Raw genomic sequence first — 20,961 nt, 5'->3', positions numbered from 1 at the left:
ACTTGTGCGCTGATAAACTTCAGTCACTCTTTAGGGCAGAGACACGCTGCTATTTCGGGAGATTAGTCGCCCAGCGACAAATCGCCTCTTCTTCGGGCGACTAATCTCCCTGAACTGCCTTCTCGCTGGTTAGAATGTAAATCGCCGGTGGGATGGCACTCAGAACGCTTTATTTTCCAAAGTTGCCCCACAAGGAAACTTCGGGCGACTTTGAAAGGCGAAGTGATCCGAGTCCCTTCCCACCGGCGATTTACATTCTAGCCTGTGGGAAGGCAGTTCGGGGAGATTAGTCGCCTGAAGAAGAAGCGATTGCTGGGTAATCTACCGAAATAACAGCATGTGTGTCTGCCCTTACTTATAACAGAACAATGGGAAGGTAACCAGATATCCACTCCCTAACACAAGATAACAGCTCCCTGGTAGATCTAAGAACAGCACTGAATAGTAAAATCCAGGTCCCACTTCAACACATTCAGTTAAATTAAGTAGGAGTAACAACAGCCTGCCAGAAAGCAGTTCCATCCTAAAGTGTTGGCTCTTTCTGAAAGCACATGACCAGGCAAAATGACCTGAGATGGCTGCCTACTATATTACAACTGAAAAAAAAAATACACTTCTTGGTTCAGGAATGAAATTTTATATTTCAGAGTGAATTATTTGCAGTGTAAATTGTGTAATTTAGAAATAAAAACTACATCATAAAAATCATGACAGAATCCAAAGCTGACCAGTGATGCATTAGTTGATGTTGAGAACAAGAGGCTTCCATCAGTTTCAGCCATATAATTTCTCCATATAACAAATGACTGAGCCATGTACAGTTCCAACCCTGGCCTACAGCTAGAGAAATACAAAATATTCCCTCTCAGAGACAGTTGCAAATGCACAGAAACATTCACAGAAATATCTAATAGAGCTGCTGTTTCAGGTGTAGTTGGCCTTTATTCACCTTTCATTGAGAGAGAATGATGGGCCAATCAGAGCAGTGGGTTGCCACACTCCTCGGTGTCTCGAGAATTCTCTAACTTCACTGTTAATTATTAGACTTCTCCATTTACTTACACTAATTATTCTTCAGGAAAACTGCTCCTGTTTTGTCCCATTTAGGGAAACTGCCACGAGTATTCGAGTTATACATTCATTCAAGTGGCTTAAATATTTCTGTGTTAAGGTTTGCTGCAGGTTTGATACTTATTTGTATTTCTCCAGTTCCACAGAATGTATAGTTTAAATCATTTTCTGTATTTTTAACCGTGGTTCTGTTTGTCCTGGCACTGCTAAACTTTCTTATTGTGCACCTATTAGGGTTATGGCACAGCAAATTTCCCTGGGGTGATTGTACAAAAACTTTATACAGGTATAGAATACAGGCTCACATTTCTATACAGAATAACAATATCGAAGAGAGGTCCAGTAAGTTCCGGTCGGATCCCATTTAAACTGTTATTTATTGGTATACATTAAAACGGATAAGCATGGGCAGCACCTGCCACTGCCGATGATTAAAGGCAAGGATGCTGGAAACGCGTCCTTGCAGTATTAATTACTAATCAGCCTTATATGGTGACATTTCTATTCTATGTGTACTGTATATTGTGAGTGGGTCCCTAAGCTCAGTAAGTGACAGCAGCACAGAACATGTGCAGTGACTCCGCAGAAAAGAAGATGGGGAGCTACTGGGGCATCTTTGGGGGCACAGATCCTCCCTGCTAAAGGACTGTGGTTGCCTTGGGCTGGTACAGAAGCCCAAAACATAATGATCAAAATTTCTAGCCTCCTTCTTTCGTTAAGCTTTAGTTCTCCTTTAATGCATACCAATAAATAATACTCTTAAAGGAGAAGGAAAGTCACAGAAGCAGTTGTTGCCAATAGATTAGCCACAATAGTGCAAGCTAGAACACTATATTTATTCTGTAAAAAGCTTTACCATATCTGAGTAAACAGCTCTAGAAGCTTTCTGTTTGTTTAGGATAGCAGCTGCCATATTAGCTTGGTGTGACATCATTTCCTGCCTGAGTCTCTCCCTGCTCACTCATAGCTCTGGGCTCAGATTACAGCAGGGAGTGAAGGAGGGATGGGGGAAAAGGGAGGGGGAGAGAGGAGCAAACTGCGCATGCTCAAGCCCTAGCCCTGGAGGTTTAAGCTGAAAACAGGAAGTCTGATACAGAAGCCCATGTGTACACAATAGAAAGAAAGAAATGTGTTTCTTTTGACAGAGGACTCAGAGCAGCATTACTTTGAGGGTTACTGGTGTATTTATATAGACCTTTCTGATCAAACTTACTTAATTTTAGCCTTTCCTTCTCCTTTAATGGGATGCGATCTGGAAGTTTTTCTCTTTTATACTGGGAATCAAGGAACCTTGTTGACTTATTAGGGAATATAATGGATTGAGTTTAATGGCTTATGGAAGCCTACAATGTGGTTTGCTTTTTGTTTGGGGCTTTCTGTATTTTCAGTTAAAACCGAGCTGAATATTTATCTGGACCAGGTTGTATAGATATCAGTAGCATGTGCGGGTGGAACGAGGAGTGGTCTGATTTCCTTGGGATGATTTATTTATTTGGCGAGCTCTGACGGCTGCAGAGCATGAAATCATCGCTTGAGGTTAGGGGTTAAAAGCGCAGAAGGAATAAACAGGGAACACAAGACATTCTTTTGCTCAGAGGGAAGAGTCTCCAAAGGACCGAAAGCAGATTTCACAGGCACTGCTGCTTTCTATTTATTTCAATGCATACAGCAGTCACCTGGCTTTACAGCTGTTCCCATCTACCACCTTTTCCCATTCCAACAAAAAACAAGGGCATTTGGAGAGTCCTAGTTCTCCTGCTGTGAGCCTAAAGCATCATGGTCCCCACTCGGTGAAACTAGACGAGTATGGAGGTATCATGTGGGACACTTATGAGCTCAGCTCACTTCAACTTCTCTGACATCAGGGGCTTGGTAGGTTCTACCAGCTCCATCTTGCTTGAGGGCAACAAAATGAAAGCCAGCCCATCACACTATCAATTAGCTGCTTGTGACTGAATCTGCTACAACCAGTAGTTCTCACCATGGCCACGATACTAAAGACGACATACCAATAACATTTTGGGCTGCTGGCCCATATGAACAGACCAAAGAGGTGGCTATACCATGTGCTGCAATGCTGCCTGGAAATACCACTGGGAGAATCTTGCTCAGCCAGTCAATCCACAGTGGTTGTCCTCCTTTGAGTTAACTTTTAGTATGATGTAGAGAGTGATATTCTGTTGCAATTTGCAATTGGGTTTAATTTTTTTATAATTTAAAGTTTTTGAGTTATTTAGCTTTAATTCAGCAGCTTTTCAATTTGCATTATAAACAATCTGGTAGCTAGGGTCCAAGTTACCCTAGTAACCATGCATTGATTTGAATAAGAGCCTGGAATCTGAATAAGAGAGAACCTTCCTAGAAAGATGAGAAATAAAAAGTAGCAATAACAATACATTTGTAGCTTTACAGAGCATTTGTTTTTTAGGGCAGAGACACGCTGCGAATCGGGGGGATTAGATGCCCGGCGACAAATCTCCTCTTCTTTGAGGCGACTAATCTCCCCGAAGTACCTACCCTGCCTTCCCGTCGGCTAGAGAGTAAATCGCCGGCGTGATGGCACTTTGGCGCTTCGTTTTCTGAAGTTGCCCGAAGTTGCCTCACAAGGAAACTTTGGACGACTTTGGAAAACGAAAGAGCCCTGAGTGTCATCCCGCCGGCGATTTACATTTTAGCCGGCAGGAAGGCAGTTCGGGGAGATTAGTCGCCCTGAAGAAAAGGAGATTTGTCACCGGGCGACTAATCTCCCCAAATCTGAGTGTGTGTCTCTGCTAGGGTTGCCACCTTTTAAAAAAGAAAAATTATTGGCCATGGTGGGGGGTGGAAAAGAAAGGGGGCGGTGTGTGACGCAAAAAGGTGCGGAGCCGATGATGGGCACCACAAAGGGGGCGGGGCCATGGGGGTAGCGTCACACAGGGGCGGGGCCACCGCCCAAAGCCGACGAAAATATAAGTTTTCATCGGCGGGCAGAGGATTTTGTAAATGGTATTACAAATTACCGGTAGCTACATTGGTGGTAAATTTGTAATACCGGCCCTGGCAGGTGTTTTACCGGCTAGGCCGGTAAAATACTGGCCGGGTGGCAACCCTAGTCTCTGCCCCATGATTTCCTGCTGGACCCGATTAGGCTGATTCAATTGGTTGACTCACGAGCCAGAGATTAGATCCTAATACGGGCCGATCTAGACGCCTTTCAAGAGGACCTCATTAATGCTTAGAATTTTCAAATCTACCCTATATCTGGCCAATTTTAGGCCACATATCGCCTGGCTAGACCATCAGGAGGTCCACAGACCAATTAGGCTGCCTTTATTGCCCCTTGAAGGAACCGTTACACCAAAAAAATAAAAATTTTTAAAGGAAAGACAATATAGTTTACTGTTTTCCTGCAATGGCAAAACTTGTGTGTTCACTTCAGAAACTCTACAATAGTTTATATAACAAGCTCCTGTGTAGCCATGGGGGCAGCCATTTAAACACAGGACACACAGTAGATAACCGATACGTTATGAAGCATTCCATTGTATATTAAGAGATTATCTGTTATCTGCTGGGTGTCCTGTGCCGTATCTCCCTTTCCAGTTTTGAATGGCTGCCCCCATGGCTACACAGCAGCTTGTTTATATAAACTATAGTTGCGGTTCTGAAGCAAATATGCTAGTTGTACCAGTGCAGCACAGCAGTACATTATATTTTAATTGCTTTAGGACACTTTTTCATCTTTTGGTGTTACTGTTCTTTTAAAGGGCATGTAAAGGCAAAAAAAACTAAAATCCCATTTTTACTTTCTTTAATGAAAAAGAAACCTATCTCCAATATACTTTAATTAAAAATGTGTACCATGTTTATAAGAAACCTGACTGTATGCAGTGACATTTTCTCTTCATTTACTGCTGTGGATAGGAATTGTCAGACGGTCCCTAACTGCTCTGCAGGGAAACAATCATACTTATGAACAGCAGGGGGAGCCCCCGCCTTACTTCCCAGCCAGAACTCAAGCAGCTTTGTTTGTTTCCCTGTAGAGCAGTCGGCGACTGTGTAGAGATTTGTATTGGATTTTATTTTTGCCTTTACATCCCCCTTAACTGTTTCCAACTCCAGCTGCAGGGACAAAGATCATGGAGCCAGATTTAAACAGATAAACTGGGATTCTATTTGGAGGATTATATTGCTGCAGCCAACTGGTTCTGCAGAGTTGGAGAAAGTTTGTATCAAACAAAATCTATAAAATCCACATTACATGACAACACAGGACCCAGTGCAGTCTGCATATTCTGATTATTATCAGTCTTGCTGTATCGGCTTCTGGCAGATGTTATTTGACTTTGATTTGTTTGATTAGGGTTGTGGTGCAGTAAGTTTATGTTTAGTATACAAAATACAGCATTTCTAGCCTTATTCTATTTTTGACTCTACTTCCCCTTTAAGGATGCCTTGCTATAAGCACATTTTTTTCAAACCTGGAGCCCCCAGCATACTGTGGCTCTCAGGGTTGGAAGCTGTGTTGATATTGGCTGGCCATTTGGTGACTAGGGTTGCCACCTTTTCTGGAAAAAATACCGGCCTTCCTATATATTTATCTTTTTTCCCTATTAATAACATTGGGATCAACCATCATTTTTATCGACCAGGCCGGTAAAATACTGGCCAGGCGGCAACCCTACTTGTGACCAATTTGGCAACTTACTGATCTGTGCATGGGCTCAAAAAAAACTCCCTGGCCGAGAGCTGGTCAGTTTGGTCTAATGCCATTTAAGAACGTTGGTAGATCTCGTAATATTTTGGTTCTCGTTTTATCTGATCCTAACATTGGCCCAGGGTACCAGTTTACCCTACAATCATGTTTGTTAGGTCAGTATGACACATGCTTGAATGACACGCTATGATAATTATTTATCTATGGGGTCTGATGGAACGGGGTTGCCTGTTTGGCACTTCTGCACAGTCCGTTTTTCCCGATTTTAGTAAATTTGTCTCTGATCACATGAAATGCTGCAACAAAAAAACGTAAGGCATGATTAATGTATATTAAGTCCTAATTCCCTGGGTACATACTTCTAAATATCCAGATGTAATAGTTGGAACAAAAACACAAATCTATGGGGCCCCTCAGGGCTTCACTTGGCTCTGAATGTTTCTGTCGTTCAAATTATGGGAAGAAAAGAGTCTCTGACGGTTCTGCTGGATGCCGTTTATATGGCATTGCTCCGAAGGGAACGGATCTCTCTCTGGATGGATATATATAATCCCTTGTTTGCACACAAGAAATCTCCTTTTCTACCCAGTGAATGGCTTTGCTATTAAAGGAGGTTTTGTCTCTTGAGAAGTTTAATATTCCACATTAAGGATTTTAAAAAACATGTCACCATCCTTGCCTTGTGTAAAGCTAACATAATCAAGTCAGACACAGACAGTGAGAATGTAATGCTCCCTTGGCCACTTACCATGAACATTGCTTTATTAATATCCGTTATTGTGGCAAACTATATCTATATAAATGCAGTGTTACAACTCCCAGCACAGCCTGTGTCTGGAATCTATAGTATAACATCATCTGGACCACTGAATTTCGACACTAAGGGTAGGACTACACGGACGTTTTCACTGTGATCCGACAAAACGCATTTGTTGCATGCATTTTGTCGCAGCACGTCAGATCGCGCCGAAAATGTCCGTGTAGTCCTACCCTTAGGCATGCAGTAGATTAAGGCGATGTAGGGTCAGGCATTAGGCGAGGAAGCAGTTCTGTAAAGAGTAGTTTATACATGGAACAACTACTTCCAACCTCATAACATACAGTATATCATAAATCTGACAATGTGCAGCACAGCAGAAATGTAGCAGATGCAACACGGTGGCTGCCTCAATCTGCACCCCCCCCCTCAAGGTAAGCAGAAGCCAAAAATAGGGCCATTTACATGTTTTTAATGTTTGTGCTACTTACTGCATTTCCCATAGAGCCCCTAGCAGTGCAGCTTAACCAAGCATTATGATGCCTCCCCACTAGCCCAAGAGCCACACTTAAGCCTGTCTCACAACAACACAATCTCTGCCATTAGGGAGAGCAGGGCACAAATGGATTGGGGGGGTAACAACGTCTGGAAATGGCTCCAGAACCTTTTCTCCAATGTTTAAATTTAACTGCAATGTAGAAAGAAAGCAGCGCACGTACAGCATGTTCCCTTGCAGTAATGAGATGGTACACACCTCCGCACCTCCTACAAGCCACAGTGAGAGGTGAAAATATGTTTCTGGCTACAAAACAATCTCACTGACAAAGCAGCCACATTCCAAGAGGGGAAACAGGCAAAACAAAAGAGCTCATGAACCAACAAATATGACTCCAGAGGTGACAGCTCCCGACCTGATGGTATAATTATAAATGGGTTAATAATTATAGTGGCACAGAAATTTGGCCTCTGTACCCTGTGCCCAATACTATTGTTTTGGCCTCTATACCCTATGTCCAAAACTATTGCCCTGGTATCTGTATACTGTGCCCAATACTATCCTTTTAGCCTCTGTAACCAGTGCCCAATCCTATTGCTCCACCCTTTGTATCCTGCACCCAATCCTATTGCCTCGCTCTCTGCATCCTGTGCCCAATTCTATTGCTCCACCCTCTGTATCCTGCACCCAATCCTATTGCTCCACCCTCTGTATCCTGCACCCAATCCTATTGCTACACCCTCTGTATCCTGCACCCAATCCTATTGCTTTAGCTCTCTGTATCCTGTGCCCAATCCTATTGCTCCACCCTCTGTATCTTGTACCCGATCCTATTGCTTCACTCTCTGTATCCTGCGCCCAATCCTATTGCTCCACCCTCTGTATCCTGCAACCAATCCTGTTGCTTCTCTCTCTGTATCCTGTGCCCAATCCTATTGCTAAACCCTCTGTATCCTGCACCCAATCCTATTGCTTCGCTCTCTGAATCCTGTTGCTCCACCCTCTGTATCCTGTGCCCAATCCTATCTTTTAGCCACTGTAACCTGTGCCCAATCCTATTGCTCCACCCTCTGTATCCTGCACCCAATCCTATTGCTCCACCCTCTGTATCCTGCACCCAATCCTATTGCTCCTCCCTCTGTATCCTGCACTCAATCCTATTGCTCCACCCTCTGTATCCTGCACCCAATCCTATTGCTTCGCTCTCTGTATCCTGCACCCAATACTATTGCTCCTCCCTCTGTATCCTGCACTCAATCCTATTGCTCCACCCTCTGTATCCTGCACCCAATCCTATTGCTTCGCTCTCTGTATCCTGTGTCCAGTTCTATTGCTTATGCCTCTGTCTTCCACACCCAATACTATTGCTTTGGTATTTGTTTGTACCCAATCCTATCACTGCGGCCTCTGTATCCTATGCCCTAGATCATGGGTCCCCAACCTTTTTTTACCCATGAGCCACATTCAAATGTAAAAAGATTTGGGGAGCAACACAAGCATGAAAAAGTCCCTTGGGGTGCCAAATAAGGGCTGTGATTGGCTATTTGGTAGCCCCTATGTGGACTGGCAGCCAACAAGAGGCTCTACTTGGCACTATACTTAGTTTTTACACAATTAAAACTTGTTTTCAAGCTTTGAATTAAAAAATAAGCACCTGCTGAGGACACTGAGAGCAACAGATCCACAAGAACAGATCCAAAAGGTTGGAGAGCAACATGTTACTCACAAGCTACTGGTTGGGGATCACTGCCCTAGATTATCCTTATAGTCTTTATTCATAACTGCAGGTGTCAGTGAAGCATAAAGTATATGTCACATCAGTTCTGTCTTTGTTACAGGCATCGACTACAAGACAACCACAATATTACTGGATGGTCGTCGGATAAAGTTACAGCTCTGGTGAGATTTATTTCTGCTTTTCTTACTTCTGGAGGCAGGAGGTTTCTGACATGTCCAGAAACTGTATGCTCACCTTGTGATTGGCAGATCATATGTTCCATTTTACAAGGGGGGAAGCAATGTAGCTTGCACCTATGCCATCCTTGTATGCAGCAGTAAAGTCAAGTGAAATAAACGATGCTGCCTTTTGGTCTATAATGTAGTGTATAAATTAATTCTGCCATGAATTTAAAGCCAGCAAGTTTAATGGTAAAATGTGCTTTGCTGCCTATAATTATGCCGGCAAGCATGTAATTACTGAGCATCGCTGTACTGCTGAACCGTCCTACTCTTACACACCAATGCAAATGCCTTTTATCTACTTGAAGAAAAAGAATCCACATTTGCATAAAAGGGAAAGTTATTCTGCAGTCATTCATTTGGACGTGAATAGCAATTTTTGCACACAAAAGTACATCACTAGGTTTTGCACATCTGGGGCTAATTGGATACCGTATATATTCGAGTATAAGCCGTTCCGAGTTTAAGCTGAGGTACCTAATTTTACCTCCAAAAACTGGGAAAGCTTATTGACTCGAGTATAAGCCGAGGGTGAGAAATGCAGCAGCTTTCTGCTTCCATTGGAGGTGCCGGCGTCTCGTTTTTGGATGCCGGCGACCATTCTTGGACGCCGGCGAATATTCTTGGAGACTATTCTTGGACGCCGGCGACTATTCTTAGACGCCGACGACCGTTTTTGCACTTACCCATAAGCCGAGGTAGAGTTTTTCAGCATATTTTGGGAGCTGAAAAACTCGGCTTATACTCGAGTATATACGGTAATTCCCACTGCCATATTTTATAGCAAAATTCCTGCTATATGCACAGACCTTACACCCAGGCGCTCATCACAAAAAGTTTTAGGTACAAGATTGGAGGATTTGCAGTATAATTGTGCTCCTATAAGGTCAGCCTTGGCAGAACGGCAGTTTCCACTTCAGGGACTGATGAAATGAAAGAGCAAAATTGGCAGGCAAATGAGCGTGTAAATATTCCTAAACCCAAAATTTACAGCTCTAGCTAATCTGCATGTTAAATTGGAGTATTTTCATATTACATGCATTTATTTCACTGGCTGGGTAAGCAAACGTGATACGGCTGCACATGATCTCACCCTGTGTCCTGCCAAGCTAGCTTCTCACGTTAAACCCTATGGGTATTTCATTTATTTCCCTTTAAAGAGACAGATTATGGAAACCGAGATCACTGTGAGCACAGACTTTTTATATGAGTTTCAATATATTGTCCTGCTATAAGGGATGATTTACAATGTGGGAGGCTGAGTGCAAAGTGCAAGGGTTGCCTTGTTGATGTTTAATTCCAGATTTTGTAACCAGCATGAGGTACAGATTACAGCCAGACCTCAGACCGAAGGGGCGCTTAATGGTCTTAACCTTCTGTCCAGGGTTATATTAAATGACCCCCTATAGTTACAATTTAGCACTTGTGCCAAATCCAATCCAGATTACAGTTCAGCTTGGTCCTCATTCACTGCTTTAGATTCCCCAACACCTCAGTTTGGGAAGCTCTGCAATTTGCAGAATGAAGGCAGAAGCCTCATTCTTTTATGTGACATTTCAGGCTTATTTAACAGCAGCTTTTCCATAATCCTGCTACCAAAGGTTGCTGGAAGTTGTGGCATAAGAACAGTCACAAAACTGCAGGTTTCCCATCCCTGATAGAGATTTAAAGTGTATTAAATCACAAGATCCAAAAGAGTGTGGGGCTTGTGTAACTGGCAAATGACCTGCAAGCTCAGTGGCCAAGAAGACAAACATGTTGTCACTGTACCAGGTGCAACTCAGGGAAAGCCATTCATAATATTCTTGATATGATCAACACATGGCAAAGTAATACAGTTTTCCTAGAATTGCCATAAATATGTGCTCTTCTGTCCTATGCTGTAACTGTAAGTATCTGCCACCAATAGACTTCATTAGGCCAATTCTCAGTTGTTTCATTTTAAATTCTGCCCCTGGAAATGCTCTAGTAACAGAAAAGCTAGGATTTTTAACTTTTTAAGGGGAACTCTGCAAATAAAATACATTGCAGGGGTTCAATAAAAAAAAAAAAACCCACTAACTTCATGTAAACTTTATTTGTAAGGCCCCCAGAACACACAGTAGTATAACTGCAGTGGCAACTATCTCCCATCACAGACATGAGCACCCATCTCATAGTTATCCCTGAAACCTCACGCTTGCCCACCTGACTATAAATGGGTGCCAGTCCCACTAATCCTGTTCTCAGAAGAACATATCCACCACCTCACCGTGATCCCAGGGTTCTGGTCCTGTCTTCACTCCATGCCCAATGCTGACCCATATAGAGTATTAGTTTATACTAGGGATGCACCGAATCCACTATCCTTTGTGAAAGATTCGGCCGAATACCAAACCGAATCCTAATTTGCATAAGCATGTTTTACTTCCTTGTTTTGAGACAAAAAGTCACGTGATTTCCCTTCCCACACCTAATTTACATATGCAAATTAGGATTCGGTTTAGCCTTTTTCAACAGGATTCGGCCAAATACTGAACCCTGGATTAGGTGCATCCCTAGTTGATACATTAGCACACATTACTGCAAATATTTCTATTTGACAAAAATATGTGTGTAACAATGTGCTGTATGTATCTAATCAGTGTATTGGCAGGTACAATAGGCATATTTATCCGCTTGTTCTTTGTTGTGATTTATAGGGACACGTCGGGACAGGGAAGGTTCTGCACAATATTTCGTTCCTATTCAAGGGGTGCTCAGGTGAGTATAGGAAGCTCCCCCTACCCAGTGTCTGCCCTAGGAAACATTAGTCCAACAGTTCCTCTGCTTGACTATTCCAGGTTATTATCATCTCATTAGGAGATTTCTTTGGGCAATGACGTCCCAATACTCTGGTGCGTTCAAAATGGTTCCTGACCAAATGATCACTGTCTCAATTCCTTTGTTAGTAGAGATAATGCCCCAGTGAGTGTTAATTAGCTTTGCACTGGATTATTTTATGCTCCTGATATGACAGAAACAGGCTGCTTCTCATGTAGGACTGCAATACCCAGTGTTCTGTGAGAGATGTGTGTGGCTGCTGAACACTGCTATACAAGAGCTTTCCCTGCACAGATAAAGCATTTGGATTTGAAAAAAAAAAAACACCAGAAAGGAGGACTTGCTCCCCCTGCAGTTTATGTCGGGAACTGCCTAGCCTAATAAACAGGAGACAGTGATTTAGAATTTTTTTATACCTACCCCTGCCTCCTTTGTTCTAGAGCAAGAGAGCACAAGATATATAGTAACTTGCATGTCAAATCTCCTCCTTAGGGCAGAGACACACGTGGAGATTCAGGGAGATTAGTCGCCTGGCAACAAATTGCCTCTTCTACCAAAACTGCCTCCTACCAGCTAGAATCTAAATCGCCGGCGGGATGGCACTCTGAGCGATTAGTTTACTGAAGTCGCCCAAAGTTTCCTCGTGAGGCAACTTCGGAAACCGAAGCGTTCTGAGTGCCATCCCGCCAGCGATTTAGATTCTAGCTAGCGGGAGGCAGTTCTGGGAGATTAGTCGCCCGAAGAAGAGGTGATTTGTCGCCAGGCGACAAATCTCCACTTGTCTCTGCTCTTACCAGTAAGCTTGAGACACAGGGATGTGTATTATTTCTCCTGAAACTAGTTCTGTTCATTCTAGAAGGCAGGACTAATAGCTAAACAAAAAGAAGGCTGCAAACAACTCACAATTGAACCCTGGACCTCTCCCATTGACTTAAACAGCTATTTGGCAGGTTTTAGGTGGTGAATAGTCGAATTATAGTTCTTAGAGGGCCAGAGTATGATGATAAATCTCGAAAATCAAATTCAAATCTTTTAAAAAAAAAAAAACTCGAATTGAATCTGAATAACTCCCTAGTCGATTTTGACAGTTTTGAGCATAAAAAAAACTTGAAAATTTGAATTTCCAATTTGACCTGTGATAAATCTGTCCCTTAGCGTTATGAATAAAACTGGCACATGACCTAACTCAGCCTATAGTTAGGGTGAGATCACTTCCATGCTGTGCCAGGTTGGGTGTCTAGGGCCCACCATTCTCCCTCCCTCTGTGAAATCCCAAGCCCCCTTCCCACAGTGGTCCTGGGTTGGCCCACCGGGTTTTCTCCTGGTGCCCCACCGGCCTAGTCTGACCGTGCACCCATGTCATATTTACTAATGAGCACAAATGAAACTGAAAGCTTCAGTTCAGCCATGGATCTGGAGACAGTACAGTGGTTATAGTGACAGGCTCCCATGTTGTTCTTACAGGGTGTAATTCTGGTGTATGACATCACAAACCGCTGGTCATTTGACGGGATAGATCGGTGGATTAAAGAGATAGATGAGGTAAGTATCTTATTTTCAAGGCCACTTATCCCAGACTGAATAATCTCTGGCTTCTCTTGTACTGTATGTGCTGATACTTGCTGCTCTCTTTTCTAAGTTCAAGCTGGAGTTAGGATGTATTACCTACTGGGGATCTAGTTAGGGGTTTTTCCCATTGTATTAATTCCTAAGAGCAGTGAAATCTCTAGTTGATGGTGCTTTGCCACTTTCCAAAGCCTCGTGGGGTTATTCTAGGTCTAGGTTAGAGCACCAACATATTCCGCTGTGCTGTATAAACATGGAGGACCCAGACAATATGACAAGGAAGTGCTTAAACAGATACTGACACCAGAAAATAACCTTTTTTTTTTTAGATCTATTATAACATTGTCTTTAAATGCTATATTTCATTTTGCCATATGCTTTTACATGACCTTTCTTACCCCCATGTTCCTCTATGAGGGGGCTGCCATATTTGTGCAGCAGTAGTCCGTTAGCATTAGAAACTCAACTGACAGATTAAAGGGGTGGTTCACCTTCAGGTTAACTTTTAGTTTGTTATAGAATAGTCAATTATAAGCAACTTATCAAATGGTCTTCATTATTTATTTTTTTTATATAGTTTATGAATCATTTGCCTTCTTCTCCTGTCTCTTTCTAGCTTTCGAAATGGGGTCACTGACTCCCTCTAAAAACAAATCCTCTCTAAAGCTACACGTTTATTGTTATTGCTACTTTATATTACTCATCTCCCCTATTCATATTCTCATTCAAATAAATGCATGGTTGCTAGGGTAATTTGGATCCTAGCAACCAGATTGCAGACACTGCTAAATAACTCAAAAACCACAAATAATAATAATAAACGAAAACCAATTGCAAATTGTCCCAGAATAGCACTCCCTACATCATACTCCAAGGTGAACAACCCCTTTAAGAAGGGACTGTCAGGTTTAGGAACTTCAAGTACAAAAGCATAATTATAAACGAAAAACATGACCTATAGGTAACTTAATGTAATGATAAATATTTTGAAAAAAAAAAAATATTAAGTGTCAGTATCAGTCTGGAAAATGATAAAGGGCAGTTTTATCCAATTGGCTGTCATTAGATGTGTGCGGATGTAAAGAACTCATTAACCATGACCTTCTGTTCTCGCCTAGCATGCTCCCGGGGTGCCCAAAATCCTGGTGGGGAACCGCCTTCATTTAGCCTTTAAACGGCAGGTGTCAACAGACCAAGCACAAAACTTTGCTGAGCGGCTCGGTATGACATTCTTTGAAGTCAGCCCCTTGTGTAACTTTAATATCACAGAGTCGTTCACTGAACTGGCGCGGATAGTTCTAATGAGACATGGAATGGACCGACTCTGGAGGCCCAACAAGGGTAAGTCACCCTCTTTAAACAACCAGTAACATCAATTTTTTTTTTAATTTGTTCGTATAGAACGAAAAAAAAACCCCACAAAGACAAATTACACTTTTAATGTCTTTATTAAGAAATAACTTACCGAAATACCTATTGCGTTCCTCTTCAGGAAAGGCGACGATCCATCATGCGGCGCTCGATTTCTCCTCCCTGGCTATAAGGAAGGCAGGGAGGAGAAATCGAGCGCCACACGATGGATCGCCTTTTCTGAAGAGGAGGGCAAGTGGAGTTTCGGTAAGTTATTCCTTAATAAATACTTAGCGATTTAAAAGTTTAATTTGTGGGTTTTTTTCGTTCTATACTAACAAATTTTTTTTTTTAAAAATGTTACTGGTCCTTTATACAGTCATTTAATAACAATCAGAAAGATGAATAGAAAAGTGATGTGCATGCTATATTTGTATATAAAAATATGGGTGTGAGCTACCATATTGCTTCCCTTAGTAATGTATGAGTGAATAGCTTATTGTGTGCCCAGAACATTCCTTCTCTGTATATTTGTATTTATACATATGGGATGGAAATGCCATATTGTTTCCCTTAGACAGTACAGTATGAGGGTAGAGCTTATTGTGTGGCCAGAACATTCCTTCTCTGTATATTTGTATTTATACTTATGGCAGCAAGGTGCCCTATTGTTTCCCTTAAATAATACAGTACAAAGGTATGTACCCAGGGCACGCCTTCTCTGCGTATAGCATATGGAATGTTTTTCTCAGTATGACAATATATGCATGTTAGTACAGTTACTTTATCAACACTGCCACCCAATGGCTGATCTTGATAATTATAGCCTAGAATTAATTTGGCATTACTAGCCTGTGGTTAGAACATGCAGAACAGACAGCTGGAAGACATGATTCGCCAGATGCATACGGTCAAATTCTGCATTACTATGCTGTGAATCAGTGGATTAAATGACTTCTTGACTTAAATCTTTTTTTACTTAAAATTTCGAGTGGTGAAACACTCTATACCCCTCTGTGATGCCTGTTGTTCAGATGAATAGAAACCAACTGTCATCTTAATAACACGCAGCACCAAGAGGTATAGGGATTTGTGCATCAATTACGGGTTTTAAACCTACTACAGTGCTAATTGTGCCCCTTCTTCCCCCGACAGTACTGAGTTTACAAGACCTCTGCTGCCGAGCCATTGTGTCCTGCACCCCAGTTCACCTCGTGGACAAGCTCCCTCTCCCTGTTGCCTTAAGAAGCCATTTAAAGTCTTTTTCCATGGCCAATGGTCTGAACGCCAGAATGATGCATGGCCGCTCCTACTCGCTGACTGCCAACAACGCAAACAAGAGGAACAGCCTCAAAAAAGCCAAGATCATCCGTCCCCCTCAAAGCCCCCCCAAAAACTTTACCAGAAACAGCTGCAAAATCTCCTAGTCTTGTACCCCGTCTGACTTTTCTTTTGTTCCTTGCTTTCTTTCGTCTGGAGCCCTCAGGATTTGTAAAGAAATAATGCTCCACATTCAGAGTTGGCGTAAAAAACTGATGGCATAAACGTTGCTTTGGAATCTAATTTTAGACACTACAAAAAATATAAAATAACGGAGAAACGTGCAAAAAAAAAAAATAGCGTTTATAAATAAAATGCATGGGCCTTTGTGCGCGTGAATGTGACAGTTTGTGTGCTTACAAAATAAAGGGAATATTTGCCATTTTTGTTAATTACACTTAATTACTTGTACGCGGTAATGAATCGCACAGAGTCGTCTCTTAGTCCAGTGATTTGCGAAGTAATCGTGTTCATGGCAGAGAGGAAACAATGTGATGTATAGATTGCACAATTATAGCCACCGTATGGTATTATCTTTTAGTAACATTGGATTGGTTGTAAGTTTAGAATCCTGACGGAGCCACGGCACAGGCCGCTGGGGTGTACATAGGACAGTGAATGCACTCGTACGTCAGGTTTGTGTATGAAACAGGTTCTTTGATATAACAGAAATTGTTTTTGCATTGTTATTTAATAACCTTTTGGGAGGATTTAATTATATTTCTGCTTATATTTCTGTAAAAGCGACCGTTTTTGTACCAGATACTGCCGTGTTTCAGAGAGAAATATATATGTGTATATATATATGCCAAAGATTGCTATGAAATGTGAATATTTTCCATATGCAGGAGAGCTGCCAAGAGAATGTGATGCGCAGAATTGTTTTATAAGAGAGAACACTATTATTTAAGATGAATAAATGTCTTTCAACATCTTTATTTCTCTGTCACTTTGCTGGAGGCCCTACCACTGCCTTGGGAAGCCTGTCCTTGAAGACTCCTCCTTCGCAGAGGGATTACTGCTGTACAAGGAAAACAATTGAGCTGCACACACACAAGTGACCAAATAATAAAGTGTAAGTGTAATTAAACCATTACTACCCTTCCTGAATAACATATTACCACATATTCAGTGTAAGCCCCTAGTAATGACCTTTCAGAGACCTCCATGGACTCATCAAGGACTATAAAGTAAGTTTCTAGGGCCTGTGCCTTGGTACTTTATGCCAGGGGTCCCCAACCGCCGGGCCGGTGTGCCCCAAATTTGCTACTGATCCTGCCCAGACCCCCGCTGACCGCCCTCGCAAAAAAAAAAAATGTTGGCACCGGTCCCCGGTCCAAAAAAGGTTGGGGACCCCTGCTTTATGCTGATCACTGGGCTGCCATGTTTTTTTCCAGCTGCCCTGGGTGAGTGCAGACACAGCAGAGATAATTTTTGATACAGTGCATGCCAATTCTAGAGTTGGTGCAGGGAATCCTGGGAGGACAGAAAAAGATGGTGGCACACTGCTAAAGGGGACCCGTCACCCAAATTAATTATTCAAAATCCTATTTTATCACATTAGTCAAGCAAAATGAACTTTAATTACACGATAGAAATTATTTGAATCTTGTTTCCTTCAGTCTGGGACTTCATAATTATAGCAAGCAGATAGGTGTGGACACGTATTAAAGGGGTTGTTCACCTTCCAAACACTTTTTTCAGTTCAGTTGTATTTAGATTGTTCCCCAGAAATAAAGACTTTTTCCAATTACTTTCCATTATTTATTTTTTACGTTTTTACCAAAATCTAAGTTTAAAGGTGAATGTTTGTGTCTCTGGTGTTTGAGTCTGGCAGCTCAGTAATTCAGGCTCAGACTCAGAGTATTAGCAACTATTGTATCAATTCTAACAGCTGCCTGTAATGAAACCCAGAAATTCTGCTCAGCAGGGACAAAGATAAGAAATGTATCAACTAAATGTATCAATTTAGAACAGTTTACAGGGTCGGCACCCCCCCCCTCCCAGAGCAACTTCAGAAGGAGAAAAATGACACTTTACACTTCAATATTAGAAAAACCGTCACACATAGAAAATAGAAAAAGTCATTGGAAAAAGTAGTTATTTCTCGTGATCTATCTGAAATCAACTAGTTGTTTGAAGGTGAACAACCCCTTTAAGGCAAGCCTTGCATCATTTCAAGATCTTGTTTGTGCTCCTTGAAAAAGGCCCCAATGTGGGCCGAAACGTTGGAAATGCATTGTGAATAAAGCACATCTATTTCTTCACGATAAACAAGGAGTGCGGGTCCATTTTATTTTATTATTGAATAGACCCGCACTCCATTTCGTGCAAATGTTTCGGCCGAAACGTTGGATTTTTGTATGCAATAAAAAGAATTAGAATTTTGCACGAAATGGAGTGCGGGTCTATTCAATAATTGCATACATAAAACTGCATCAGAATTAAACTGAATAAGTCTGGATTTGAGTGTGGCTGCTACAAGTGGTATATGTATGTATGTATGTATGTGTGTGTATATATATATATATATCTATATATCTATAGATATATATATATCTCTCTCTCTCTCAGGGTCAGAACAACCTACCAGAGGACCTGCTGCTGGGCACTATAGGGGAGAGGTATAAAGTGGGAACACTATATTAAGCACTTGACATAGACATATGGCACAGGCTGAGATTTTTTTATGTATCTGTGCTGGCAGGTAACGTAACATTAACGTTAGAAGTCGGTCAATTATTGAAATAAAGCTGAGCCCCACCTTGAAGTGGGACTGATTTACAATAATAACAACTAGGGGAGTAGGGAGGGGTGTGTGTATGGATGCTGGGTTTTCATTTGGAGGGGTTGGACTTGATGGACTTTGTCTTTTTTCAACCCAATTTAACTATGTAACTATGTAACTGCAGTGATATATACTGATTTATAGGTAACCCCCAATGCAAGAACATTTAGACAAAGGAATGTTCTGCGGATCTCACAGAACAATGTGCCAGAGTCCCAGAGATTGCCATAGAAACAGCACTCCATTGAATAGGAGCCAACCCTCACTGCACAGTGTGAGTGGATGTAAGGAAAATTCTACCAAGGCAGCTTTGTTACATCCACAGCACTGTGTCCTGTCAAGAATAAAGGCCAGCAAGCCCTGCAATGTGTGTCCTATGGGAATGTGCTGTACATACAGTGTGCTATACTGTACTCTCTACAACAGTGGTCCCCAACCAGTAGCTCGTGAGCAACATGTTGCTCTCCAACCCCTTGGATGTTGCTCCCAGTGGCCTCAAAGCAGGAGCTTATTTTTGAATTCCAGGCTTCCAAGCAAGTTTTTATTGTATAAAAACTAGGTGCACTGCCAAACAGAGCCTCAATGCAGGTTGACAATCCACATAGGGGCTATCAAATGGCCAATCACAGCACTTAATTGACCCCCCAAGAACATTTTTCATGCTAGTGTTGCTCCCCAACTCCTTTTACTTCTGAATGTTGCTCACGGGTTCAAAAGGTTGGGGATCCCTGCTCTACAACAACAACATAACTCCCACATTGATATAGTTCCAGGGGTACCCAGGTCACAAATAAGCACCCACCCCAAATCTCACCCTAACTGACCTTCAGGTTGGACCCCCTTAGCTCATAACAAGGTTACAGATATATAGAAACATTGGGGTAACTGTTACCTTGCTATAGTTCCAGGGGTACCCAGGGCACAAATAAGCACTCACCCCAAATCTCACCCTAACTGACCTTCAGGTTGGACCCCCTTAGCTCATAACAAGGTTACAGATATATAGAAACATTGGGGTAACAGTTACCCTGCTATAGTTCCAGGGGTACCCACAAACAATGAGAACTTTCCAGGGGTACCCAGGGCACAAACAATGAGAACTTTGCTGCCATGCCTAAGCACTGCACTGAACTTCACCAAACAGAGAGATAATAGAAGTCTATGAGAAAGTTATGTTTAAGACTGAAAACATTTGTGCATCTTTTTGAGCCAGTACAATATATAGGATTAGTATATAACAAATAATCTTAAAACAGGACTGAGGTGACATCTGCTGGTGGCTTCTGGTCAGTAGGCTGTAGTAGAAAGGGAATACAAAGCATTGGATCACAGGTGTCACGGAACATCCACAGCCCTGGCCTGAACAGAGAATACATTGTACAGAGCAAATTAGTCCATATACAAGTATGGGACCTGTTATCCAGAATGCTCGGGACCTGGGGCTTTCCAGATAACGGGCCTTTCTGTAATTTGGATCTTCGTACCTTAAGTCATTTAAAATCATTTAAACATTAAATAAACCCCATAAGATGGGTCTGCCACCAATAAGGATTAATTATATTTGGGCTTTGATCAAGTACAAGGTACTGTTTTATTATTACATAGAAGGAAATAATTTAAAAAAATTGATGTAGATAAAATGGAGTCTATGGGCAACAGCCTTTCCGTAATTAGGAACTATCTGGATAACGGGTTTCCAGATTACGGCTCCAATACCTGTACTGTGTGCGCTAAAAGACTTACAGTAGTTATTTAAATAGACACCAGTCAAGCAACAACTGTAAGAGACTTATCTCATATATATAGGTTCCAACCTCCCCCAAGTTAAGAACATCTTAATATCCATTGCTGATTCCATCACTAATCATTCAACCTCATGTTACCAACTGGGTCTCTTGGAACTTCTTTGCAGTACAAATTCATGCTCATGTTACCAACATAGCAATATAATCAATGCATATACCAGGATCACAATATCATCAATTCATGTATCGATGGATTTATTATTTACAGACACATATAAATATGTATAAATATGTATAAATATGTGACATATAATACTGTTAAACACTATTCATAATGTAGATAACCTCAAGGTTTTTACGTATTTATTGTACAGGTTTGGACTGTGAAGTGGACCATGTAGAAGCTAAAGT

General features: G+C 41.8%; 1 protein-coding gene across 1 annotated transcript in view; it reads left to right on the top strand.

The window, feature by feature from the left end:
* The window catches only part of MGC114680 (uncharacterized protein), a 39,946-nt gene extending 22,995 nt beyond the window's left edge, over positions 1-16,951 (top strand). Inside the window, 5 exon segments of the mRNA NM_001095982.1 lie at positions 8,859-8,919; positions 11,661-11,721; positions 13,246-13,323; positions 14,466-14,688; positions 15,853-16,951. Of these exon segments, the coding sequence (NP_001089451.1) occupies positions 8,859-8,919; positions 11,661-11,721; positions 13,246-13,323; positions 14,466-14,688; positions 15,853-16,124 (695 nt within the window). The 3' untranslated portion in view covers positions 16,125-16,951.
* Positions 16,952-20,961: the final 4,010 nt, after the last annotated feature.

Source organism: Xenopus laevis, chromosome 9_10S (assembly GCF_017654675.1).
Source record: "Xenopus laevis strain J_2021 chromosome 9_10S, Xenopus_laevis_v10.1, whole genome shotgun sequence".
NCBI classification, from domain to species: Eukaryota; Metazoa; Chordata; class Amphibia; order Anura; family Pipidae; genus Xenopus; species Xenopus laevis.
This window is presented reverse-complemented; position numbering and strand designations above follow the sequence as displayed.